This window comes from Musa acuminata, chromosome BXJ3-4, assembly GCF_036884655.1.
Source record: "Musa acuminata AAA Group cultivar baxijiao chromosome BXJ3-4, Cavendish_Baxijiao_AAA, whole genome shotgun sequence".
NCBI classification, from domain to species: Eukaryota; Viridiplantae; Streptophyta; class Magnoliopsida; order Zingiberales; family Musaceae; genus Musa; species Musa acuminata.
Window position 1 is genome coordinate 29,592,653 of NC_088352.1, and position 10,612 is coordinate 29,603,264.

The 10,612-nt window shown below is 35.6% G+C and overlaps 1 protein-coding gene and 1 long non-coding RNA gene across 2 annotated transcripts; both read right to left on the minus strand.

Moving 5' to 3' along the window:
• Positions 1-4,613: 4,613 nt before the first annotated feature.
• On the minus strand, positions 4,614-6,396 carry LOC108952538 (uncharacterized). Its single transcript, XR_010496218.1, has 2 exons — positions 5,925-6,396; positions 4,614-5,850 (listed from the first exon to the last, which is right to left on the minus strand). It is a non-coding gene; the product is annotated as an uncharacterized LOC108952538 (long non-coding RNA).
• A 1,021-nt stretch (positions 6,397-7,417) lies between these two features.
• LOC135634606 (uncharacterized) lies at positions 7,418-10,190 on the minus strand. Its single transcript, XM_065145021.1, has 2 exons — positions 9,651-10,190; positions 7,418-7,613 (listed from the first exon to the last, which is right to left on the minus strand). The coding sequence occupies exons 1-2, from the start codon at positions 10,137-10,139 to the stop codon at positions 7,608-7,610; spliced, it is 495 nt and encodes a 164-aa protein (XP_065001093.1). The 5' UTR covers positions 10,140-10,190; the 3' UTR covers positions 7,418-7,607.
• Between the last annotated feature and the right edge of the window lie 422 nt (positions 10,191-10,612).

Consider the following 10,612-nt stretch of genomic DNA (forward strand, 5'->3'; position numbering starts at 1 on the left):
AAATCTAATTTAATAAGTGCGATCAAATTGACGATATTACCCGAGTTAAATTGATTGATTATGCAAGCGCATGTGGTAAGGTACAACTTAGTACATATCGTAAGTCATAACCCAGCTCATGTTGCTAGGTATGGTCTAATCCATGTGGCTAGGCATGACTCTTAAGGTATCATTTGGAAATGATTATTAATTTTCTATTGTTTCTTTTAGATTAAGTTTATAATATTGATGTGATTATTACCATGTGGCATATGTAACTATGCTAATGGTCTACATTGGAAGTGCAACCTATGAAAAAAGCTACGGGCCCATCATAGTGTGAAGCCACCAATGGACATAGTCTAGTAGATCATAAATGATTCTTAGATGTATACAACTTATGAAAAGAGTTATTTCTCAGATGTATGCGTGAATGAATGAATGTAAATGAATGACATAGTTGTTTATATATACCTACTAAGGGCAGGTAGGATGATTCCCTTTAAGGATTAGCAGACCATCAAATATGACGATTAGATGATTCCTCTATCCATTGTTAGGAGGAACGCATTCCCACTTAGGTGGGTGAGAGATATCACTCCACCCGTTTTTGGGAGTGCGATATGGGTTCTCTCTATTCGCTGTTGGGAGGAATTCATCCTATGATGTATGCCTCTCCATCTACTATTAGGAGAGTACAGCATTGGGTGTGTTATGTACACCATTGTTATTTGATTATTATGTATATTATCGAGATGTGTTACATGCGATCAATATATGATTTTATTTATTACATAATAATAATAATTAATTTTTTGATACATGAGTTTCATAATGAATTGATATGTTATCATTTTATATTAAATTATTGATATATATTATAAATATTAAAATTATTTATATGATTTTTTTGGAGGTTCCTACCTGTGTGATTGTTGATATATTTTTATCTTATATTTATTTTTTAAAAAATATATTACTTTGTAGTAGATCTAAGGCTTAGGTAGAAGAGACTTTATCGCTACTCGTGGTCATACTAAGAAGATGTTATACTTTTTCTAGTAAAAAAAAATATTATTGTAAAGATAAGGATTTGAATTCAAAAATAAAAGAAAAAAAAGATCTTCTATAAATTATGAATATTGAAATAATAATTTATTTTTTTATAAATTTGAGATTTGATAATTTAATGATATTTGAGTAACGATTTTGAGGACCTATTGGAATATTGAGCCATTAGAATATTGGATAACTCAATTAGTTTTGAGATTTAAATTTTGGGTTTAGGTAGTAATGATTTTAAGATAGGTAGTCATTTTATTGAGTTAATATGATTTATTTTTTTTAAAAAAATAATTAATTAAAAATTACTCAAGGATAGTGTCATTAAATGACTTAAACTATGATTATTGAGTAAGAGACCAAAATTTTAGTATATTTTCTCTATATTGCAATAATAGTTATCATGTTTTTTCATACTCTCTTATAAAATTTCATATTTTGAGTATAATTTTGTCGTGATACTTTTATCCAGTTTTTGAAAGATAAGTGTTGTTAATATGATTATATAATATATTATTTTTTTGATTGATTGATTTGTAATAAAGAAATATCAATTGACTTGGTGATTCACGAAGAGTCACATATTGGATTTTATCTAATACTTTAAAAATAATAATTTGATAATCTAGCTAGAAATATTATATGATGCTGATGTTCACTATGAAAAATTTAGATTTTTATTTTATAAAAATAAAGTTTATTTAATAAGTTGTGTAGCATTTTTTTTCGAATATAGTTTATTCATGTTGGGGACTTAGAATTCTTTCATATAATTTTGTTATAAATTATAAGTAGATTATGTTGAATTTTGGATTTTGATGATAAAATAAATTGATGAGTTTATGCAATAAATATGCTTTTGATATAAGCGACACAAAAAATATTTCGATCATGGACTCGATCAATTGAAAGGCCAATTGTTATAGGAGAGTCAAACATCATGCCAAGAAATTATCACGTCAAAAATTGGATGTCGAGCCATAGGATTGATTGATCGTGTCGAAAGAATCGAATATTATATTAAAAAATTGAATGTCATGGGAAAGTTAACATGTTGGTATAACGAGCGATATATCGAAGGAAATGATGATATGTCGGATGTTCGGACGGAGAGCTAGAAGATTAGATGACATGTCGAAAGTGCATACAATGTGTTGTAACCTTTGTAAAAGTGCCAAGGTATAGTTGATTTGTTAAGGTCTTAATCAAGATTATTTTGGATCAATTTAAGTCGTTATTAGGTTGAAACGAAGCTTGCTTGTCGTGAAAATCATTAGGCTTGAAGTTGAGATGAATTGGGCCCTTTAGAAAGCCAAATCGATGGCCTAAACTAAGCCTAGGTGTTGGTACCGCCAAGCCCAAGTGATAGTACTACTTGAGTCAATCGACAAACATTGTTTATGCTTTGTTAACCTTTCCAACAGTAATACCGCCTATGGCGATGGTAGTATCGATTAGAATTCAAATTTTTGAGTGGTAGTACTATCAAAGTCCAGATTTGCAACATCAAAAGTTATGCGCAATAGTACTGCTCGATGTTAATGGTAGTATCACCCGTATTCCAAACTTTTTGAGGATTTAAATTTTTGGCTCTATTCTTAAAACTTTTTGAGGCCTATAAATACTCTACTCAGGTTGATTAATGGAGCATCAATTACTAAGTTGGTGAAGTGTTGTAAGCTCTCATTTTGAGCATAGTTTGAGTCTTCTCCTTCTCTTGTATTTGATTATAATTTTAAGTTATAAGAGGTGAGAGATCTTGTATCAAAAGAGAGTATGAAAGTACTCTCCTAAGCCTGAAAAAGAAGAGAGAGTTGTAACAAGAGTAATTGATATTCGCCCATTGGAAGGAAGATTACTAGTGAAAGTTGATGGCTTCGAGAAAAGAGGAATCAGGAGTGGATATAGGTCGAAAAGATCGAACCACTATAAATTAGTTTGCCTCTCATTACTTTCCTCTTATTTATGACTTTGTTTTATTCTCTTTGTTAGGATCTTAATGGCATTAAGGGTGGGGGGTGGATTAATTCTATAAAAAATTTTTAGTCGAATTTAAAGCTTAATCATAAATTCTATATCGAAAACATGATTAACAAAATATTAAGTGCAAGTAAAGTGAATAATAATAAATAAGCAATCATAAACAAAAGTCACAAACAAGATAAGTAATGCAAACCGCAGTCTACTCGACCTACATCTATTCCCGATTCCTCTTCTCCCAAGGCCACTGACTTTTATTACTGGTCTTCTTTTCAACGGACGACGATCAACTACTCTTGTTATAGCTTTTCTCATTTTTATAGGCTTATAAGAGATCCTTCATACTCACTCTTTTATAAAAAAACTCTCACCTCCTACAATTTAGTATCATAACTAAACTTAAGAGAGAGGAAGAGACTCAAACAATGCTAAAAAAAAGAACTACAATATTTCACAAACTCAAGAATGAATGCTCCATCAATTAAACCTGAGTGAGTATTTATAAGCCCTAAAAGGTTTCAAAAATGGAGCCAAAAAATTCAAATCCCTAAAATTTTGGGGTGGGAGCGATATTACCATTGACAATGGGTGGTACTATTGTTGAAACTTGTGAACTATAATTTTGGACTCTAGCAGAACTACCATCACAATATTTAAATTTTGGATAATACTACCACTACCATAAGTGGTACTGCCGTTGAAAAGCTTGATAAGTATAAATAGTGCTTGTTAATTGACAAGTGGTACTACCACTCGATCATGATGGTACCACCTCCCAAGTCTACTTTAGGCCACTATTTTGGTCTTCTAATGGGCCCAATTTAGCCTAACTTCAAGCCTAATGGTTTTCTTGACAAGTTGATATTGTTTCGACCCAATGCCAACTTAAATTGATCCAAAATAATATCAATCAAGACTTTGATAAATCATCCACATATCCTGCACATTTATTGATCTTTTGGCACATTGTACACTCTTTCGGCATGTCAACTGATCTTTCGACACTTCATTCGAACCTTCGGTAGATCACCCTTTCCTTCGATATATTGCTCATTCCACCGACATGTCGACTTTCCTACGACATCCGATCTTCCGACGCAATATTCGATCCTTTCGGCATGATACCCAAACCTATAATACAAAGTCCGATCTTCGGCACGTCGACTAATCCTTCAACTCACGTCTAATTTTTGGCATGATAATTTTTCGACGCAATGCCGGACTCTTGATAGTTGGCTCTTCGATGATCTAAGTCTGTGAGCAAAATATTTCCCATGTCACTTATCTCAAAAACATATTTAGTCCAATAAACTCATCAATTAATTTTATCATCAAAATTCAAGAATCAACAATCTCTTTCTTTTTTATGATGATAACTAATTGATGATAGATTCTTAACCAAGCTCCCTTTATCTATATGTCATCTTAAAATATAATGAACTAAAATTCAAAATAATAACCATTTAGTGCTAGTCTTGAATTTAAATTCAAATAATATTGATCATAAATTTAGTGATTTTCAATAGTAAAAATCAGAGGCATAATTTTAGTTAAACAGTATCATAAGACATCACCATAAGTTAAAAACATCATAAGTTAAATATGCCATAACATAATTTTTCTAATTTAATATAAAAAAAGTACTACTTCATCAAAAGGTAAAGACAAGCATAGTTACTACTTCTCCCACTTTCTCATCAATAAAAGGGAGAAATATCTACTCGGATTTTGGCAATCCAAAAAGTCTAAATAAAGTATGAAAGTGTGCATTAAAGATATCAAGACACCGATGAATATGCTGTATCTCAGTCAAAATCTGGTCTTGACGAAGCTCTAAACGGTCCAATCGAGCTGCTATAATCTCATATGATGAAGAAGGTGCTACATCCGTTGGAGGTATCGCCTCAAAGGGACTAGTAAGAGGAGAATGACTGCCCCTATGTATAGGTGTGTTTGGTACAGGCTTGGGTGGAGGAGGATCAATTCTTCTAGGTATTCTAGTCCATATTTCATTAATTACAATACACCTCAATCTTCTCAATAGATTTCTATTAATGATATTGAATTTATCTAGTTTCATGATTTCTTCATCTGGTGAGATAGTTATGTCATGTGCATGTAAAAGTCTGGTAATCAGGCCTCCATATGGAAGCATTATATCCTTCCTAGATATATCAATCATGTTTTGACGTATGAGATAACCAAAGCAATAATCACGTCCTGTCATAATCCAATACATGGTATTTATTTCCAAAGTATTAACTTCATCCAGATGATGTTGTTTAGGAAGCAAGATACTAATCAAGATATGATGAAGCAACTTAGTGTTAAATGGTAAAAAATGCTCACAACTCTTTGGGACAATAGATAGGTTGGGGTTTCCAAAAATAGTGCTAATGGCCTTCTGATAGGTGACCCCAATGGTCTCGATGTTCCATTGTCCTCGAAAAAAATAATTTTGTTCTTTTTTAGTAATATCTAAGATGTTACAGATTATACCATTTGTGATAGGTATATGATGTCCTAGAAGATAAGTAGATGTCCTATCATTTTCATCTACATGTAAATTATTGTAAAACATTCTAACTAGTCTTGGATAGATAGGTTCACTAATTTGAAGAATCGGAAGAGCATTTAAGTTAGCAAACCATTGGATTGTTTCTAGTTCACCCAAATCTTCTAAGTCAACATACTTTCCTTTGTGGACATTCCTAGATTCAAATGTTGAAAATTTTAAAGCATGTTCATAGGAATCAAATAGTGTGGTATCATAAGTTTCATCTATTCTCCTCTTTTCTTTATCCCTTGAGAATCTTCTAGGTGCCATGACTACAACATATATTACAAAAATAAGAATAATAACAAACTATAAACTGAGAACAAATAGAAGATTTAGAAGTTACCCTTGTAGTCTAGTCTTTTGCCAAGTTAAGCCTCTTTCTTAATCACCAAGAAGATTGATTATGCTCTTAACTTGATCCTTAGCCTGGTAGAAGGAGGAGGGATGAGAATCCTGGGCTTATGAGAGAAGAGGAAGAAGAGACCTTGAGGAGTGATTAGAGGGAGGTTTAGAGAGGAGGAGAAAATTTAGGAGGAAGAGGGTGAAAGAATGTTGTTGGGTAGGTTTAGAGGGAGGAAGAAGAGGGGTAGAGGAGGGAGAGGTCGGCTACGAAGAGAAGAGAGGAAGAGGGTAAAAGAATGTTGTGAGATAGGTTTAGAGGCAGGAAGAAGAGGGGTAAAGGAGTGAGAGGTCGGCTCTGAAGAGGAGAGAGGTTTGGAGAGAGTTGGCAGTTCTACCCGTGAGCCCTAAACTTAAAAAGAGGGATTGGGGTCGGGTTACCGGCAGTAATTGGATAAGGAATACTGGCGGTAGCACCGCCAATACAGCGGAGCTACCGCTGGACACCCTTTTTGTTTTATTGGGCTCTACCGACAAGTTTGTTTTCCTTATCTTCTTCTCCCTGTGAAATAATCTAAAAGTATTAAATGTTTAACAAATAACTTGCAAGTGAGTCTGCTGTAATCGAATGATAGCAGCATACTTGTTTCTGATGGTGATCCTTGCAGCCCCAACATTTTGATCTGGTTGCATTGGCAGTAGCTGCTGCTATGTCATATGGTGATTCCTTGGTCGATCAAGGGGCGGAGGTGATGGTGAGATGGAGGATAAAAGTGGAGAAGGGTATGAAAGAATGAGAAAGAAAAGAAGATGAGAAGAGAATAATATTGTAACAGTCAAATAAATAATTCATTTGTTAAAAATTAAAAGATTAAAAATTAAAATTAAAATATTAAAAACCATTAGCAAGTTGGTTCCTAATGGAGATCTAATTCCTAGTTCATGTATATAATTGAGGGATAAGATTAAATTGTTTAATTAATAATTTCAAAATTATCATGATATGATCGCTTCCATGAGTGAGAAATCCTCCATGCTCTCCTCTTTGTTGGTTTAATAATTATAAATATTAAAATAATTATTTATTTTGAAAAAATGGAATGTGACAGCACAAGACGTACAGTACAGCTCTAGACAAGTTTATTTTTTAAACTCTTTATCCGAAACTCTTTAGATATGGTATTGGCTCCGGCTAGGTCAGCACCGACCGATATAGTAGCCCGGACCGATACTGACCGATAAAGTATCTGACATATGAAATTACAAATCTTGGTTTCATGACGAAGGAAATATTCTCAGCTTTTATTTTGCTAGGAGAAACGTTATAAATCAAACACAACAAAAGTCCAGAGGAAAAGAAAGACAAACTAAAGAGAGAGGGAAAGTGATGGTTAGTCTGAATCATCTTACTAGCAAAAAATTCCCATTTTAAGAAGTTGTTCTCCCTTCGGTCATCGAGCAACATCCTTGCCATACACAGAATGCAGTCATCGAGCATCACCGACATAAAAGGGTTTTGTATCACTTTATGCGATAATAGTTTTACAGACAACATATAAATATGGTTCTCTGGACCTCAAGATCTAAGTATCCATTTATTCCATAGATACAAACCATTTATCATGTAACCATATGCTTGTACATACCGAACAATCTGCATCGTTAGAACTTCATGGCAACTTCCAGCTTAAACCTGAAAATGATGCAAAAAAAAAAAAAAAGTCATTACCAACAGGAAATAGGAGTAACAACAATTGTCCAGCATAAGCTTAGATGCACCAAACTTTAATTGTAAAATCTACAGACAGAAAAATAGGCATCACAAGTAAGCATCAAAAGACCTGAATTAGTCAGCTATTAATTACATAAAATACAGAGAAACAACATAAGAACACCTTCTGCCAACAATGAGAAGTGAAGTTATGGCCCAATCTCACCTCTTCATTGAAACAGATGCTGCTGTTTAATGTAAAATGCTTAAATATATGCCGATGCCCCCCCCCCCTCCCAAGAACAAAAAACAAAAGTATGAAAAAGTCGAGATATATTTTCTAAATGCCGATCAATCACACGGAAAAATTAGGTTAAATTACAACTCACCTTTATTGGTGAGTCCAGCATTTTTGTTAGCATATTGTTAATTCCCTATATGATTAATTTTCTAGGCCACATAGATGCTGATCAATCACATGAAAAACTTAGTTTAAATTACAACTCACTTTTATAGGTGAGTCCAGCATTATGGGTTAGCATATTGTAAAGTTGCTATATGATTAATGTTACATTGCCTTAATTCATGAATAACTTACATCTCAGTATGCAGCAAACTCAAAAGAGAGAGAGAGCATCAAAGACCTCCACATTTAATACTGATTGTTTGTAAAGCGGTAACAAAATGCAATGCACTTTCTTGATGGCTCACATAAGCATAATTATGTAAACCAGTTAAAACCCAACCGTTCTAACATGTGCTACATGTACAGGAAAGAGCAGTGCTTCCGACAAAGAGACCAAATCAGCCAAATTTATCACAAAGAGACAGCTGAAGATTTCAAGAATGGAACTTTGTGGGGTAAGGCATGATAGGATAGAGCAGATCCTTGTTAAATGGACTCCACCAGCTAGAGGGCTCTTTAAGCTTAATTGTGATCGTTCTTGGAGATCGAAATCAGATGGGAGGCTGCGGGTTTATTTTAAGGAACTCTGATGCTGCTTGTGTGTTTTGTGGCTGCATGAGGTCGAAAGGGAGCAATGGCTTGCTGTGTAAAGTGTGGGTTATTAAGGAGGGAATGCAGAAGGCTCTGGACCTGGGGATCACTCACTTGATCGTGGAATCTGACTCCAAAGTTATTATCGATACTATTTTGAATCACTCCACGCCTCCTTGGAGCATTGCTGTGGTGCGTCAAAACATTCACACCCTAACAACACGATTTTTGGATTGCTCCTTCGTCCATACTTGGCGAGAAGGCATTTGCTCTGTTAACTGGTGTGTTGACTTAGCTAGAAACTCCTCTTTGGACTGTAACGGGCGGGTAGATCTTCGTCCAGACCTCGTCTTTTTGGTTTGCAGTGACAGGAACGGTAATGGGTGTATCAGACTTGTCTAGTTTTAATCTATAATTTTTTTTTTGGTTGAAAAATTAAAAGAAAGGACCCAACCAAATAAGCTGATTTGCCTGCTTCTTTAACTGATAAACCAGACTCTTCAGCTGCAGTCAAAGTCTTATCCACTAAGCCCTAAGAGCTAATTTCGATTGAGCTCCTCACTTTAGAGTTGCTGAAGGTTGGCAACTTTGATCGATTGGTAATTTTCTACTATGTTTCTATTCTAGCGATGCGGTTTTATAGAAAAGAATAGAGATGATGTCAACGTTAATAGTGACTCCTGGCATAAATATTAAATCTACCATAGCAAACACTAGTGGATGCTGGTGAACTAAGGCGAGTTTGAATGCTTAAAGCACACCCTAAATAGGGAGGGGAAAAGGGGGAAAAGGATTAGCAAGCCAAACAGACCAATTTAAGAAGATGCAGGAGTCTACTTTCTCAGTCTCTCAAGTTACATAGAGAGGAAAAGGCTTGCCTTATTTCAAATCAGATCACCTATTTCTCTATTAAAACCCCCCTAAGCCGACTCCTTTCCTATGGATCTCATCTTTAAATTAGCAATAGAACTGTACGACACATCTACTAAACTGGCAGAAGATAAGGGAAACGGTTGTTGTACCGCAGCAACCGGAAGCAATTCCTCAGGGGAGAAGCCGGTGGCGCCACGGCAGGAGGCCGTCGTCTTCTTCTCGCAATCGGGAACGTCCTTGAACTCCTTAAGGGGAAACGACTGAGAGAGGAACCCCACCTTGAACTCGATGGTCTTGGATTCCGGGTGGGCCTTGACGGCCGAGACAGGGAACCAGACGAAGAGCTTCTTGACCTGGATGCCGTCGAGGTCGGTGATGGCGCCGTAGGAGAGCTTGCCCGTGATGGTCTGGTCGTAGTAGACGAGATCGGAGAACTGGACGTAGCAGGGGGCCTTGAGATGCACCACGAACTGGCCGTCGTCGGCGAGCGAGTAGTCCTTGGCGGAGTGCGGGATGAGGCCCTTGGGGAGGCCGTGATCCTTGAGGACGTCGTGCACCCCCGAGGACGAGGAGGCCGAGAAGTGTAAGAGGTGGAGGAGGAGGAGAAGGGGGAGGAGGAGGCGGAGGGAGATCGCCATGGATGGTCTTCGGCCGACGACTTGGGAAGGAAGGGCGCTTCACAGGAACGAATGCCAATCTGTCCCCTTAATAGATAATTCGACGCCGTTCGCGGAGCTTTCCGTATCTGAATGTCCAATTTTACCCCTCCATTTTTAAAGTGTGCGTTGTTGGTTAGCTTGGAATTTATTTTATTTTCCCGGTATAATTTCTTTTCTAATCAAATGTTTTTTTTTTCTTTGAAATAATAATTATTATTCCCAATATACAGAAAAAAGAAACTCATCCAAAATGTCCTCCTCCTGCTTGAAAATTTTCATTTTGTTTCACTGGAAAATGCGAAAATATGAACATTCTTCTTTCCATTTTCCGTTAATATGAAAATGCCAATTTTACCACTGGACTTCGTAGTGTGGTTGGTTGCTTGCAATTTTATTTTTCTATCAAATGTTTGTATGAAATAAATAAAATAAAAATACAAAAATAATAAGAA

What these genes read in the sequence shown, in the direction of transcription:
- LOC135634606 (XM_065145021.1), bottom strand. Translation starts at nt 10,139, where the DNA reads ATGGCGATCTCCCTCCGCCTCCTCCTCCCCCTTCTCCTCCTCCTCCAC.